Source organism: Anarhichas minor, unplaced genomic scaffold (assembly GCF_050575085.1).
Source record: "Anarhichas minor isolate MPS153535 unplaced genomic scaffold, ASM5057508v1 ptg000016l, whole genome shotgun sequence".
Classification (NCBI taxonomy): Eukaryota; Metazoa; Chordata; class Actinopteri; order Perciformes; family Anarhichadidae; genus Anarhichas; species Anarhichas minor.
This window is the reverse complement of record NW_027466462.1, coordinates 757,054-774,073: the sequence shown is the minus strand read 5'-3', so window position 1 is coordinate 774,073 and position 17,020 is coordinate 757,054. Positions and strand designations below refer to the sequence as shown.

Below are 17,020 nucleotides of genomic sequence, written 5' to 3'. Positions count from 1 at the left end.
CTTTAAAATCTGTCCGTCCTCATTTGAGACTTTCCTTCCATCTCTCCATCACCCCCTTCCTCTTCTTCACATTGACCCGTCAGTCCTCCATCTTTTTCCTTCCTCATCCCTCCATCATCCTCCTCTTCCATCTCTTCATCCTCTCTTTTCCATCCGTTTGTCTTGTAACCAGACATTGAAGTCATCCCTCATCATCCTAATTCCCTCTAAATATTCCTCCTCTTCATCCCCCCAACGTAAACTTTATTACACTCCTTTTTGGATGCCTCCTACCATCCCTCCATCCCTTCTACATCCTTCTGTCTGTCCCTCCATCCCTGCAGCTCTCCTCTCTCGTCCCTCACTTTCATTTACGAACTTCAAACCTTTCATCTCTCTAAACATCCCTCCATCTTTCTTTAAGTCCCTCATCATCACCCCAATGTCGCAAAGCAACATTTAAATGCAAAGACGCTGATGGACGCGTATGTGTATAAACCATATGTTACAATTCAGTAAAAGACAGAAACTAAACTGCTACTCTGACATAAATGATCTCAACCCTTTAGTTAAGGAGTTTTGTAGGTTTTTAAATACTCGTTATAACCCCTATAATAATAAAGCATTGATGTGAGGATCAGTAGCATCAACAATGAGTAAACTAAATGATTCGTATCTGTTTAACCTCCACTGAGCCGTCTGAGAGTCCAAATCAATGAAAATGTTTATTTCACACTCTGGTTCAGTAACGTGACCCTCGGTGCTTCACCACCGTCATTAACACTGTGAAGAGAAACCGGATCAGCATCAACGCAGATCGCTTCCTTCACGTTGGTCTTTTCTCCCGACTGTCAACGGGACGGATTCCTGCACATTTGTCGCATTTGTCGGACGAAGCGCTGCCGATGAAGAGGAGATGATGTTTATTGGTCCCTGAGGGGGAAACTGGGTCACTGCAGCAGAACAGAGCAGGAAGTAGAAATAACAAGCAGTGATGGAAAGTACCGAAGTAGACTCAAGCACTGTACTTAAGTGCACTTTTGGGGTAATTGTACTTTACTTGAGTATTTTATTTTCATGCCGCTTCCACTTCAGAGGGAAACATTTCAGGCTTCCAGCGTCACAGACGTGAAGATGTTCTGCTGTTCCCTCCTGATACATTTAATAATGTTAATTCATTAGTAATAATGTTGAGGTTTGGACTAAACAAACTTTGTGGAATTGTGACGGCCCTTTCTCACTATCTCGGTACTTTCCACCACGGTTATAAACGAGTGCATGGTTTTAATAAGCTGAGGTGTTGTGCTTGGTTACTTTATCAGTGTTATAAGTTAGTATCATTTCTTAGAGCAAGAACATTTACTCACAAGGACAAAACACAATCAACTAGTGGCTGCAACTTGGTGAAATACACTCTGAGGTCATTTCCAAAAAGACATATTGACCCACCGTGGGTCAACAGTAGAGCAGGGTTTGAGTGATGGAGGTATTTTTCCGGCAGTAAAGTTATTTGAAGAAAGTTTGGTTGTAACGTTATCCAGCATCCATGTAGCGTTGACATCATCTGTGCGTAGATATGCAAAGAACACAGACAGAGATTCTTCTCATCATAGTGAGATGCTGATGTTGAGCAGGTGTGATGTTTACCAAGTTCACCGTCTTAGCTTAGCGTGTTAGCATGCTAACATCTGCTCATCAGCACTGAACACAGCTGAGGCTGGTGAGAGGTGATTAGTTCTGCAGGGATTTGGACTCGTTAATGTCGTCCAGTGCAGATGAAATGATTTGTTGAGAGTATGAAAAATCTAGAATATCACCAGCCTTGTCCTTTTGAAATACAATACATGTGAATGATACATAGATCACATACACACATATTACAGATCCAGATTCCGTGTTCATAATAGATTCAAACCAGTAGACGTGTGTCACAGAGGAGCAACTACAAATACAAGCAGTGGCATGAATGATGCGGAGCGGGGAGCGAGGCCCGGAATAGATCTGTGAATGAACAGCAGACATTAATGTGAAGACGTCAGACAGCGGTTACTCTGGAAACAGAGCAGACAGATAATCTATCTACTTATGATCTGATCTCTCTGTGAGAGTTGAACCTCATCGGTCGTCTCTCTCCGGTGTGGACTCACCGTCGATGGCCGCTGTGATGCAGTTCCTCAGCGAGGTGTGTTCATGGCTAACCGTGGGCGACAGAGTGCATGTTGTGCAGAGATGATGGATCATTACAGATGTTTATATGCAGCGCTGGCACAGTACGTAATACTGTCTAGCATTTCAAAATGAATGCAGGTAAAAATAACATCAATTAATTCCACAATGACGTCGTGGTGAGAAAAACTGGTTTAAGTTCAGACTTCATTTCCCATCAGCCTCGCTGAGCCGTGGGAACATTAAACTTGATATGCACGCCGACTTCCTGTCCGCCGAGACCTGAATGTAGGACACATCTCAGCATGTGTGTTTATGCGTGACGCTGTCGTGTTTTCACGGATGCACGATGAGAACCAGAAGAAGTGGTGGCAGCGTGAAGCCAGTCAGCGGCCCTCGGACCAAGATGGCTGCCGCTGCCACCACCGCCAGCAGGGGCAGGAAATGAGACACCTCGGTCTTACCTGTCTGAATAAAACATGAGGGAGAGAGAGATCAATGATCAGATGTGCACAAAGGAGGAGGAGAGGGAAGAGAAACTAAGGCTAGTTAGGAAGAAGCACTTCCTGTTTTCTCATCTGCTCCTGTTTATTATTCACTGTTGATGCAAACGCTCGACACGTCCTCCAGTTTGACCTCTTTTGGAACTTTGTTTTCCTTCCTAATTGTGTCAACTTTGCAGTTTTATTTAAGTCTTTTATTTATGTCTTCATCAGTTAATTCTCCTGTAAATTGAAGCGACCTCCAGATATTTCACATTAAAAGCCCTCCTGTGGCTCAAAGGACATAATCATCCTAATTCTGTTTTTGGTTTCCTTGAATACAGTCTTTTGATCTTTTATGTGCCATGGCTGATCTATAGGTCATGTAAACATGAGTTTATGGTCTCAATCTCGAGTTTCAAGTCTTCTTCAATACAGCATGATGTTCATTTAGTACATTATGGTCCATTTAGAGTCAAACAGACCATAAAGCAGGGGATGCTTTAGGGCGGGGCTACTGTGATTGACAGGTCTCGACCACGGTGTGTTTTCATCTCACAACTTTAACCCTTTCACAGTGTTTTCACTTCATGAAAGTCAACTGTAACATTTTGGTTGCCTAAAAAATGTCTTGTTCAGTTGTACTTGTAGCTCCGCCCCTCTCATGTCTCAAAAACTAAGATGGCGACGGCCAAAATGCGGAACTCAAGGAAGGAAAGAGGATAAGAAGATAATTATTTACAGAGGCCGAGAGCTTTTCAAATCAACGCAGCATTAACAGCAAAACAATGAAAAAGGAAAAGTTAAAACAATAAAATAACTACATTTAGAAACACATCCATGCACACACATAGATGAGGGGAGGAGGAGAAGCTAAGGAGTGAACTAAAAACTAAATATAAAAGATGGTAGATGAAGACTGCAGCCTGCATCTTTGTCTCTCTGTTGCTTCCTGATCAAACACACCAAACCCTCACCACGCTGTTGTCGTGGCAACAACACACACACACACACGTGTAAAGAGAAAGGAGGCGTGATGCAAACACACACACACAGACGGCAGCGCTGTGCTCTGGTTGGCTCTCTCAATAATTGATCAGCCTTCAGGCCATCGCTCGTGGCGGAGCAGCAGAGGAAGGACGAGGAGTGAGAGCTTCCTGTTTCCTGTTTCCTTCACCTTTTGGTTTCAGATGTTCTCATCAAATGTCCAAAACATCTCCTTTACCTTTGACATCTGACCTCCTCACCATCAGCAGCCATCAGGCATGAAGGGAGTTCACCTCAATGAGAGCTGGAAGATTGTAGTTCTCTCATTGGCCGGTTTGAACGACAAGGGGCGGAGCCACGAAAGAGAGTAGGGCTGCCCAAAATCAATAGCATGATAGGGATATTTGCATATTTTCTGATATTAATGTAACATATGAAGATCGCTCGTTGACTCCAGGGAAGACGTTTAAAATGTCGCGGACATAAAAGAAATATCGCGATAGTCGGCTGTATCGATATGTCTGCACAACCCTACGAAGTATTTCACAATCTTTTCCGAAACTTAACTTATTAGTTTTGTTGCTTAAACATAACTGAGTTGTTTCCTGTGTGTGGTTGCAGACTGTTTATCTTCTAGAACAAGAACATCGATCCACAACATTCCCTCTCTTTGTATGTGTTTGTGTTCTCTGTCACATGAAGAAGACGTAGAGAACATATTGCTGAGCTGCTATGCATTCTAAGACGATTCCCTCCCACACCATCTCTCCCTCCGCTGCTCTTTCCAACTCTTTGAACGCCCAGTTCAGAGTGATTGTCTTTATTACGGCTGCCTTCTGTACCGGTTTGTGTCTCTTTGGCTGTTTTTATTGCCTCATCAATCCCGAGTGGCGCTCTAAAGAGCCACAACACGGCTCCAGCAGCACAAACACATTGTGAACGCGGGCGTCTTGGAGTGTCGGAGGGATGACCGCTCACAAAAAGTCATTTTGGATGGTGAAACATCACCGTGTTTGAAATGTGATTAATGTAACAGGACGCCTGGCTAATGAGCAGATATTTAAAGGTACACATCTTAGACAGAGCCAGTCCCAACTAGCTGTGTCCAGACTTTATGCTAAGCTAACCAGCTGCTGGCTGTAGCTTCATATCATAAGACAGATATTTTGTATGTCTCGCTTTCTTTTTCATTTACTTCCATGGAGACAGCTGTAATGATAAGACGATACGTCGTGTGTCATATCGTGAGTGCAGCATTCGAGTTCAAGACAAATGTCTCCCAATAAAGTGTATCGTATCGCATCGTATCGTAGTAGCTGTAAATGGGTAAAAGTGACATAAAGTGAACACCGTGGTTATTTTCGCCTGTAGAAGAGCAGCATTATGAACTGTGAAGAGGCGAGAGTCTCTTGAGACGCAGAGAACCTGGTTATTCACATGAAGAAGTAGAATATCGTTCCTTTAAAAAGCGATTTGCGGTTATTCCTCATGTGGAGCTCCAACAGGAAGCTTCCAGAAGGCTCCGGGTTTGGTTCATAAAACCTCAGGATTGTGTTTCTCATTACGAAGCAGCTGATCAGTTATCTTCCTGAGTTTGACAGGAGTATTCCCTAACCCCCCCCCCCCCCCCCCCCCCTTTCTACATTAGATATTTTATTTTAGTGGATTTGTTTCCTTCTCTTTGTCAGCCTGAACATCTCATGTCTTGGTTCTCTACATCTTATTCTATTTATCTCTTCTTTGCTTTTAATCTTCTTTCTCGCCTTTTCTTTTCACACTTTCACCCACCACTGAGTCACTGCAATGTGACATCCATTGTGTGTGTGTGTGTGTGTGTGTGTGTGTGTGTGTGTGTGTGTGTGTGTGTGTGTGTGTGTGTGTGTGTGTGTGTGTGTGTGTGTGTGTGTGTAGCTAAAAGCTACTGAAGCTTGTTAACAGAAAGAGATATTCACAGTTTCACAGAAAGATTCTTATTTTTGTGATTTTTGGAATCATTAAGTTATAACAACACTTTACTCACTAGTGCTGCAGAGATCTGGAGTCACTGCAACATCATTACCATGAGGAGGAGGAGGAGGAGGAGGAGGAGGAGACATTTTAACATAAAACACATTTTATTTTGAAAGAGCCTACAGATAACATGGGCTCTGGCAAGCTATACGCTAACACCAGTGTGCTAACATGCTCGCATGAACAGTAAAAAGTTAACTTGAGACGAATGAAAATGAGAAATAAAAGACTTTAAAAGTGAAATAATAACACCAACCAAATAAGTACAATGAAATAAAATAGATAAATACAATAAAATAGATAAAAGCCAGTAAAAGAAGATTAAATAATGTCTGAAAACTATAAATAACTTTCTGTGGCTTTACAAGGTAACTTAATCTTTCTCTCAGAGAGAGATGTGTAGCTCGTAGTTTGTAGCGTCCATATAGCGACAGATGAACATGTGCCACGTGAGATGAAGGTCGTCCATATCGTCTCATTTGTTTCAGTGATTCTGCGCCGCACGCAGCATCTTTAACCTTCAGCAGATGTGTGAATATTAAACAATTAAGGCTCAAAAACAGAAGATGCATTTTCCTAGTCAGCCTTTTCTCCACTCTCTGCTGCGTGTCGAGTGTTTGTCCTCACAAACCGGAGCGGTTGTGGATCTCTGGCGTATGTTACGGATCAGGAGTTGATTGTGCGTTAACGTGACTCCCAGAGGAGCAAGAAATGAAAGAACCTCTCACGTTACTGCTCACTGGATTTATAAATGTACGTCATCTATTAACTGACTTCGATACTCTTTGAATATCACTGCAGTCACGTCCTCCTCTTCCTCTTCTTCTTCCTCTCTTGTTGTTAATAATGCATGAGTGTTGGTGTTTGTGTTGCTCTGCAGTCACAGCCGGGCTTCCTGCAGGAATCTAACCACAGTTAAGATGCATCTGCAGAGCACTGAGAACCTGCAGTAATAGAGCTGAACACTGATCCTCCACTCAACTCTTCTCATTTCTCTTCTTCTGCCTTTTCTTGGTTTCCTCTCCTCGTCCTGTCACCTCCTCTCTTCTCTACTTTAGTCTCTCCTTTCCTTTTCTCTTCCTCTCCGTCTGCTCCTCGTCCTCACCATCAAGCTCCTGATGATCTCCCCGTCTGTCCTCGGAGTCACTTTCAGATCAATCACGTCCGTCTGTTTGATCCAGTTATCCTCTCGGAGGCAGCCAGAGTTAATGTCCTCTAAACCATGTCACTCTGAGCTTCCTCTTGCCCTGAAGTGTTGAACAGACTTCTTATTTGAGTCTCTCTCTCTCTTTCACAAAGAATGTCTGGTGCTTCTGGGCTTTTCTTGCATCCTTGTCATCCCTGTCTCATGCATTCTTTCAAGTCCCTTTTCTGTTTCTGGTTCCTCTTGCGGGGCTGATAGAAGAAGGATGAGTCAGTGTAGTAAAACCAGTCCAAGCTTTAAGAGAAGCTTTACTCTGGGAGACAACCAGGAGACAAGCTGACATTCTTTCAGTACAAAACGTTTGCGTTTATCTGCTAAAGCTACACAACCCTTTAAACAACCTTTAAGTAAGATGTCTTAATGGCAGTAGTTCAGGAGAAACTAAACAGCAGCACTTTCCTCTGAAATCTGGAGCAAAACAGCGGCTCCGTGGTTCATATCTGTCATTCAAAGGTTTGTCAAATCCCAACTTTAGGCCCAATATCCATCTGGTATTAACATGCAGTCTTTATCTGGACATCTTGGATTCAATGCAGATAAATACGGTGACTGAGCTTTAAAAATGAATCATAATCAAATGATTTGATGCTAATTAAAGAAAGAAGCCGTCTGTACCGATTACATACCAGGAGGAAATGAGTTTACAGCTTGTTTAATGAATAAGCGTTTTCTCCTCCTCTGTCTGTCTCTTTAAATGTCTTTTTATCTCTTCAAACTGATTTGTAACCCGACATGTCATGAAAGCTATCGCTGTCTCTCTCTCTGATTTACTGCGGGATAAATCTCTGTCTCTCTCTCTCTCTCTCTCTCTCTCTCTCTCTCTCTCTCTCTCTCTCTCTCTCTGTGGTAATTAAATAGCTGCTGCGTCTCACATTTCCTCTCTGATGAGTAACTTGTGACAACACAAATCATAATTCCTCAGATTTATAAAGCTGGAAGGAGAAATAGACGTTCAGGGTTTCCTCGTTGCGCTTCTCCGTCGGCGTTTTCCTGAACATCCCTCACTCCTCTGATGATGTAATCCTCCTCGCTGCTATTAGAATAAATGGACCGTGTGGAGGAACCTGGCTCAAAGACAAAGAGCTTGACACTGTGAAGCAAAGCACAATCCAGGTGATTGTTAGAGCTTCTAAACCACCTTAAAGCTGCACTGGACGTCATTTGTTAAGAAAAACTGCAGCTGTCACATGATTCTCTGGCTGATTCTCTTTGTATGAAGCAAGTGATGAAACCGGCAAGCAACAGCAGCATCATGAGCCTCTTCACCTCCTTCCCAAAATATGATAATTCTGCTTTACAAAGGTCTGAAAAGTCAAATTAAAGGAAGAAGTAAAACTAAGACATTCAGACTTCCGCTACACCAACTCCTCCACAGCGCAACTTTTCTTTAATTTGCAGCTGTGCACAAATTGAAAATGTACATAAAAACAGTTTGGTGTAAAATCATTGAGAGAAAGTGTTGACTTTGCGAGGCTCAGCACAAAGATACTTTTGGCCACATGGTGTACACAACAGTTTCTGCTTACCTCCACATGTATTCACATGAATCACATTTAAGTGGGTATAGCCTGAGCTGGTCATTAATCCAGCCTTTAATCCATCTCGAGTCCAAGATGGCGTCTGAGTGTTTTGGCAGCCGTTCAGACTGATAGATGAACCGACGCCGGCTGCCAAAACTTCTCCCTCCTCCCCGGTTCTTATTTCTAACCGTTGATTCTCCTCCACACCGGAGAAATGTCCTCCGGAGAGGAGGAGAATGTATCTGCTCCATCTCCTGTCAGGGCACCGCGACCTGTGACCTCCTCGATGTCAGCCGCTTGTCATGATGCTGAATAACTCCAAAAAATATATAGAAAAGGGCCTGAAAGAGACGGGAGATGAAGAGAGTAAAGAAAGGAGTGAGGACAAGTGAGCAAGAGATGGAGGAGGCTGGAGAAAGTATAGCTGGAGGAGGAGGAGTGGCAAAAAAAACTAAAGGCCACAGTGGAGGAGGAACAGATGGGGGTTTGTTAACGCCTCAGCGGTCGGAAAGGTGGTTTGTTCTACTCTGTGTGTGTGTGTGTGTGTGTGTGTGTGTGTGTGTGTGTGTGTGTGTGTGTGTGTGTGTGTGTGTGTGTGTGTGTGTGTGTGTGTGTAAACATGATTGTGGGTGTGAAATGACTTCCCCTGCCAGCACCCATCGGCGCATTTTGAGTTTTTTTCTTGTGTGATTAGTGCCGCCGAAACTTAAAAGCTTTTTGCAAAACTCTTAAAGAGACGGAGACGGAGGGTGAATGGAGCACGTGAACATTAGGGGGTGGAGGTACTCCGCCTGGCGATATTGATATCCATACACGGACGAGTATCGATCTTTTATTATATAAAGCGTGATGTCTGGTTTCTGCATCGAGGAATCAACACTCCAGTTTTAAATGCACCGAAAAAACAGCCTTAAACCAGCAGTGTAGGAGGATTTTGGATAAGAAGAGAGTCATGTGAGCCGCGGATTCACTACACAGTTTAACCATCATAGTGTGAAACAAAGTTTCACTGCCGATCCTCATCGGCCTACATTCAGTAATGATGTGCCATCTGGAGATCTGCATTGATGCTTTTTAGTCTTTATAATACACATAAAGAAGAGATGTGTTGAGATGTTCAGGAGGAGAGCTGGTGACGTTAGTTAACGCTGACACCAACAGCTGCTGTTGTTTCTGAAATGAGCCGTACGACTCGGATGTTCCATTTAGTGACACTACGGTGCGTTCAAGCACCATTCGGTACAAATGAGCATTGGATGAAAGTGAATTATGACGTTATCATGATGTGTTCAAATGAAATCTTGTAAAATGTAGGTTTTGGTGAGAGAAAGTGAGCAGGATTATTGTTGTTTTCAGAATACGGGCAGAAATCTGAATACTTTGCGTACGTGAACGTGGTCACCGTTGCAGCTGTTTGCACCGTTGGCTGCTAGCCGCCGGCTCAGTCGCCGCCATGTTGAATGTGGAACTCGGCACGTTTTGAACGCAGTGTGAAGAGACGGTGAAACAGGAGATACGAGTTATGAAACTGTGTGATACAACTGGACCGAGTGTTCCTTACAGACAAGTGGAGGTGTGTGTGTGTGTGTGTGTGTGTGTGTGTGTGTGTGTGTGTGTGTGTGTGTGTGTGTGTGTGTGTGTGTGATTTCTTGGAAACATGAGAGCACCCAGTCAGATCCCTGTCTCCATGGAAACTGCATCTTCCTCATCTGTCCTCACTTTTTGGTAGCCTATTGTTTTTGTCTTTCATAATAGACCTTTTTTTTCATTACTGTTGTCGCCTCTCTCTGACACACACACACACGCACACACACACACACACACACACACATCTCTTTGATTGAAGCATGTCCTCTCTGACACATGCACACACGTAGGCGCTCAGGTGTGTACACGGTTACATAAACACTTACATGTTTACCTTTATGTTGGCATGGTTTGTTAGTTTCATGAAGAAGACGTGTGACATCTGCCTCATGGACCAGAAACACACACACACACACACACACACACAGCAGCACAGTCAACAAACCGCATTTCATGTTGATTTGTCTGCATAATGAGCTTCTATGTGAGCAGAAGTATCAGATCCTGAACTATACATTCATGTAAAAAATACTCCTTTGCAAGTGAAAGGGCTGCATTCAAAATCCTACTTAACCTGTAGTGAAATGATTTTCTAACTATGCACCATTTCCTCTAAAATCTAATCTGAAATTAGACAAATTGTCTCATGAATTGGATTTGAAGTTAGCTCATGAATGAGATAAAGACTTTTTTCTTTTTTGAAATTCATTTACTTTTTTGAGACAATTTGTCTAATTTCAGATTCGATTTTAGAGGAAATGGTGAAAACGCTTATCTCATAATTTTTTTTAAGTACAAATAATGTATGATATGCTGTCCATAGTGGAAATGTCCGTGTCTCTGCAGTTCTCTCTTGTTGCTTCTGTATGAATGCATTGATATATATATGCTGCACTAGTACGTGTGTGTGTGTGTGTGTGTGTGTGTGTGTGTGTGTGTGTGTGTGTGTGTGTGTGTGTGTGTGTGTGTGTGTGTGTGTGTGTGTGTGTGTGTGTGTGTGTGTGTGTGTGTGTGGGTGTGTGTGTGTGTGTGTGTGTGTGTGTGTGTGTGTGTGTGTGTGTGTGTGTGTGTGTGTGTGTGTGTGTGTGTGTGTGTGTGTGTGTGTGTGTGTGTGTGTGTGTGTGTGTGTGTGTGTGTGTGTGTGTGTGTGTGTGTGTGTGTGTGTGTGTGTGTGTGTGTGTGTGGGTGGGTGGGTGTGTGTGGCTGCTGTGAGTCACGATGGTGGAGAATCCCACTCTGCTCCTCGTCCCTCCTCCTCTCCTGCATCCTGAGCCGATTAGAAAGCGAGAGGCGTCTCTCTGCTGCGCTGCCACAAGGACGACCTGCAGCAGAACAGAGATGTGTCCGAGGTTGTGAAGTCTGAATGCAGTAACGATGTTAATGTGGCCTCGTTTTGTTTGCTCCACTGTATCTCATGAAAAGTTTACTTTTTTAGAGATAGGAAGGATCCTCTCTTCTCTGTGTGGGTTCTAAACATGAACGTCTTTCTTTGTTTCTTTGTGTTTCCTGTTACAGAAAGTCAGTGAGAAGGTTGGAGGGGCGGAAGGAACCAAGCTCGATGATGACTTCAAAGAAATGGAAAAGGTAAATACAGATCTATCTTATTGATTCGCTGAAAGTAAAGATACTCAGAACCTCATGTAAATCAAACCACTGCTGTATGAAAGAATACATGTAAATATACAAACCTTGCTTTCTGCACCACGGTCACCTTTCTGTTAAAGTGTTTTGTTTCTTAAATACCCTAAAAACATATGTTCAAGTTGTTTCACATTAAAGATTTTAGTTGTTCTTGTTTTGTAGGTGCCACATACTTCTGTGCATCAATTAGGATGTAATAGATATACCTAAAGAACAGTTTGTAACTTGTTTTCAGGGGTTTAACACTGCAGCTGCTTCATAGTAATGGGCCCCAATTTACGGTGAAGCAGGTTTCCGACGTGATAGCTTCCCTTAAACGAAGGAAATACTTTTATTTACTTTCTTGCTGAGAGTTAGATGAGAAGATTGATACCACACTCAGATATGGCCTTTATATAAATACATATAAGGCTGCAGCCGGTTAGCTTAGCTTAGCATAAAGAGTCTGGCACATAGCTCCCTGTAATGCTGAGGATTTATTTGTATAAAACCGACAAGATTGTTAGTTGTTGAGCTTTTGAGTTCTTGGTTACGTAGGTGGATTTTGTCGACAGGGCCAGGCTAGCTGTTTCCCCCTGTTTCCAGTCTTAATGCTAAGCTAAGCTAACAAATGTGAGAGGGGTATCAATCTCTCTGCCTGAATGCAAGTGAATATATTTCTCAAAATGTCGAACTATTCCTTTAAGATTTGGAGCAAATGTTTATTTACATTTCTCAGTTTTCCATTGGTGTGTTCATTGAGTGAAGAGCTACTTGCTTCTCATCTATCAAGTATATAAATATCTACATTTAGTGTTTAGTAGGTTCATGTTCTCACGACGTCCCTGATGTGTTTTTCTCTGCAGAAGGTGGACGTCACCAGCAGAGCGGTGTTGGACATCATGACCAAAACTACAGAGTACCTACAGCCTAATCCAGGTATCAGACGCACACTCAGACTGCCACAACACGTAGAGTAAAACCAGTCACTGATGATTTTAACCCTCGCCGCCCTGCAGCATCCAGAGCCAAGCTGAGTATGATCAACACCATGTCAAAGATCCGCGGGCAGGAAAAGGGACCCGGGTACCCGCAGGCTGAGAGCGTCCTGGGAGACGCCATGTTAAGGTTTGGACGGGAGTTAGGGGAGGAGTCCACCTTCGGTAAGTGGGAACGTACACACATTTAGGGTGCTACGATATCGACAAAGGCGTGTTAGTTCAGAGGGGTTTCAGCTTTTTTGTCTGGAGGCAAATATAGAGTTTTGGGTCTGTACTTTTACTAAACGTAGAAACTGTGGACTGTAATTGCTGCAGGGATGACGTATTTTTGTACGCCATCTCGGAAGTTAGTATCGCACATGGTTAAAAAAGCCAATGGGATTATTGCAGAAAATAAACTCTGTAGCGAACAAGCGTTTATGACACGTTTTGTTCAACAAGACAATCTTCACAAATGAACACCACTTTTATGATTTTTGAAGCGTGAATGCAACCAGCAGAAGTAAACCGCTAACATTAGGCTATAAAGGAACTACACCACGGTCACATGACTTCACGTCTCCACCACTAAGCTACAGGAGGACTAGTGTTCTAGTGAGGACGCTTAGTCGTCTCATTTACACTCTTTCTTTAAGTCACTTAAAAGCTTCTAAATTCACCAGAGGGGTTTTTAATGACCTATTTCATATCAGAGAGCTAAACGTTAAAATCTCTTCAGCTTGTGTTTCAGGCAACAAACATGAAGTACAAAAATGCTGACTCATTTCCTGGTTTTAGGACTCATTCCTGCAGCACTCTATAGGTCTATGTTATAGCCACCACTTTTAATTATTTCAACTGACATCATCTCCTGAATTCATCCAAAATTGATTTACGGTAAATTGATTTGAAATGTAGATTGTAGAATGTATTTATTCTTTAGCTCCCACCCTCTGTTAGCGGCGCAGAAAAACACATTTTAAGCTCTGTGATTGGATGTTTTTTGTCAAAATGCACCTTGGAAGTCATAGTTAACATCTAACTCAAGGCTTTTTATGAAAGACTCAGCCTTGTACCTTTTGACTTTTGTTCATCTTTTGTACTGATGATTAAAGCTCTTCAACAGAGAGTCGCACCACATTGTCTATGAGGACAAAATAAATTGATATTTTCTCCGTCTCTATTTTGCCCGTTCGTTCATCCCAGGTTTGGTGCTGATCGATGCCAGCGAGTCGATGAAGGAGCTCGGGGAGGTGAAGGACGCTCTGGACATGGAGGTCAAACAGAACTTCATCGACCCGCTGCAGAACCTCCACGACAAAGACCTCAAAGAGATACAGGTGAGCAAAAACCCTGTGATTGGTTCCCAGTTGAAAGGCTTCAATGAAGACACAAGGTCATCTGATGGACTAAGCCTTAATATATGTGAGTTAGATGTTGTGTAGGAGCTTATAGACAAATTGTAAATGGTTTCTAAAGTGATGTTTATTCCGTTCCTCTCATGTCTTGTTGCCCCTCCGCTGCAGCACCACCTGAAGAAGATGGAGGGCCGCCGTCTGGACTTCGACTACAAGAAGAAGCGCCAGGGGAAAGTCCAGGACGATGAACTCAAACAGGCGCTGGAGAAGTTCGACGAGAGCAAAGAGATCGCGGAGCAGAGCATGTTCAACCTGCTGGAGAGCGACGTGAGGACTTCTCTTTATTCATGTCTGCTTGACGCCCTGCAGCTATTTTCATAGGCAATGAATCTGCCAATTATTATCGATAGTAATCAATCAAATGTCTTGTTTTGTCCAACAAGCAGCCCAAAAACAAATACATTTAATCTACTACAAAGAGGACGAAAAGCAACAAATTCTCACATTTAAGAAGCTGGAATCATCAACTGGTTTTAAACAAATTATTAGAATAGTTGCAGATTGATCAACTATAGCTCGAGTCTGCTTTAAAGTAATTGCACCAGAATTTATTTTTGGATCAGTTGACTTTAATGCAGTTTGTCTGGGTTGAACGTTTAGCAAATGTGACAAAAGTGGACATGTACAAGGAAAAAAAGCAAAATAATCTGAAAAGAAGAGAAATGGAAACAGAATTCTAATCAGATTTTTCCCCGAGGGGAACTGCGGGGACTTCATTTATAAACCACAGTGAATCAGTATTTTTACTCAGCGATCCTGTGCCACGCTGTGCCAAGCCAGACCAGGGCCCAGCATGGGTACAGAACAGGTTGTGCTGTTGAAAAAACAAAAGTGTGTGTGTGTATGTGTTGCAGATAGAACAGGTGAGCCAGCTGGCAGCGTTGGTTCAAGCTCAGTTGGAATACCACAGCCGCTCTGCCGAAATCCTCCAACAGCTCTCCAGTAAGGTGGAGGAAAGGTATTGATCCATGTGCCTACCTGTGATGAACGTAAACCAATAGAAAAAAATAGTGGTTAGACAAACCTTTTTGTTTTGTTTCTGGCCCTTTCAGGATAAAAGAAGTGTCCGCTAAACCGAGGAAGGAGTACGCTCCTAAACCCAGAATGACCCTGGAGCTGCTGCCCCCCATCGAGAGCCACAACGGCGGGATAAACTCGGCCAAATCGCCTGGAAGATCACCAGGTACAAAGCGGAGCGGGCGTGCGTTCTGGGTTGGTGAATGAGTGCTTGACCAAACCAAGAGACCAAAAAAAGTATTTTTTGCCTGTTGCCATCTTGGTTCTTTGCAACCAGGCGGCAGCCTCCGGTTTCTGCAGAGTGAAGCCGATGCGGAAATGTCGTAGAACTTGCATTCTCTCTAATGTCCATCAGGGGGCGACTCCTCTGATTATATAGAAGTCTATGAGAAAATGACTCTACTTCTCTCTTGATTTATTCCCTCAGTAAACAGACAGTAGACCTGTCAATCACTGTGTAGCCCCGCCCTAAAGCATACCCTGCTTTATGGTCTGTTTGACTCTAAATGGACCATAATTTACTCAATGAACATTATGCTGTATTGAAGAAGACTTGAAACTAGAGATTGAGACCATAAACTCATGTTTACAATGTTTACTGAGGTAATAAATCAAGAGAGAAGTAGAGTCATTTTCTCATAGACTTCTATACAACCAGAGGAGCCGCCCCCTGGTGGACATTAGAGAGAATGCAGGTTTAAGGAACTTGTGCAAGGTACCTAGGTTGTCGCCTTGTAAAATATGACAACTAGAGGGCGTAGCCCTTCAATTACAATTCTTATACCTCTTGTGTCCGTCTCTTCACAGCCCCCATGGACCAGCCCTGTTGCCGAGCGCTCTACGACTTCGAAGCAGAGAACGAAGGCGAGCTAGGCTTCAAGGAGGGCGACGTCATCACCCTGACCAATCAGATCGATGACAACTGGTACGAGGGCATGATCAACGGCCAGTCGGGCTTCTTCCCCATCAACTACGTGGATATCCTGGTGCCGCTCCCTCATTAGGAATGCCGACAATGACCCCTCGACCAATCCAGACACCCCGGAGAAAACAGCCTGTATTTGCATAAACAACAAAAACACGCCCTCCTTCTACTTCTTCTTCTTCTGTGCTTCTGTGCGATTCTGCTTTCACAAAACGGGACTGAAATGACGGAGACGGGGGCGGATGAGATGAGGCGGTAGGACGGTGATTCGAGAAGGAGAAGAAGAAGAAAGGGGGATTTGAGGATTTCCCCACGTTAAGAGATGCAGAACAGAAGGAACGAGAAGGGATGATCTTTTATGGCACTCGCTCAGCCGGGCGGCACCGGAGACCCAATGAGGCTTTGGAGACTTGAGGCGCGGTGTATATGTACGTGCATGTTTGTGTCTGTATGTGCATTTCGACCTGTTCTTACTCTACTACGACCGAGCCAGCATAAAGCTCTGCTTGTCCGTTAAACTGCCTGACAGCTGTTTTTATACTGCTGTCTTCTTCTTCTCTTCTTATGTTTCTTGCTGTACTTCTGACTTTTCTACCTTGACTTGCCTTCCTGTGCTTTTTCTTCAGCCCTAGATCTCTCAGCACTGGTCACAGTCTTCCCCTCGTTCTGTCTTTTCTTTCCTTCCGTCCCTCCTCGGCTAGCACTGCCTCTCAGCACGGCTCCATACTGTATGCAGGCTTCTAACCCTACGATCCAGAGCTGCAGTTGGTCACCTGCCCCGCTGCTGTTGTTTTGAGTATATCTCCTGTAACATACTCTGCCTTTCTTTCTCAGAGTCTACATATAGTCTCAGCTCAGTGGCTGTATGCATGAACCAGCCAAATCAGACATTTGAGCGATAAGACGCCCCGGGGGAATTTGGTTTTCCAGAGCGCATCTTTGGATTAAAAGCCGTGTCTGCAATAAGTTGATTTTTACAGAATGAAGAAGAACATAAAGTGGTCGCCTATTTATCTTATAAATGGGGATGTTTTTAAAGGTTTGAGGGTCAGGAAACTTCCTTCAACACGTCAATAAACATGTCAGCGATCAGAGATTAAAAAGGAAAACTTGGTGTTTTACCAG

The 17,020-nt window shown here is 43.4% G+C and overlaps 1 protein-coding gene across 1 annotated transcript; it reads left to right on the top strand.

Annotated features, from left to right (window-relative positions):
• The first annotated feature begins 11,453 nt into the window (after positions 1-11,453).
• On the top strand, positions 11,454-15,974 carry LOC142950742 (endophilin-A1-like). Its single transcript, XM_076092335.1, has 8 exons — positions 11,454-11,519; positions 12,422-12,494; positions 12,575-12,718; positions 13,742-13,875; positions 14,062-14,220; positions 14,808-14,911; positions 15,006-15,136; positions 15,778-15,974. Exons 1-8 carry the CDS (start codon positions 11,511-11,513, stop codon positions 15,972-15,974), a joined length of 951 nt encoding a protein of 316 aa, XP_075948450.1. The 5' UTR covers positions 11,454-11,510.
• Positions 15,975-17,020: the final 1,046 nt, after the last annotated feature.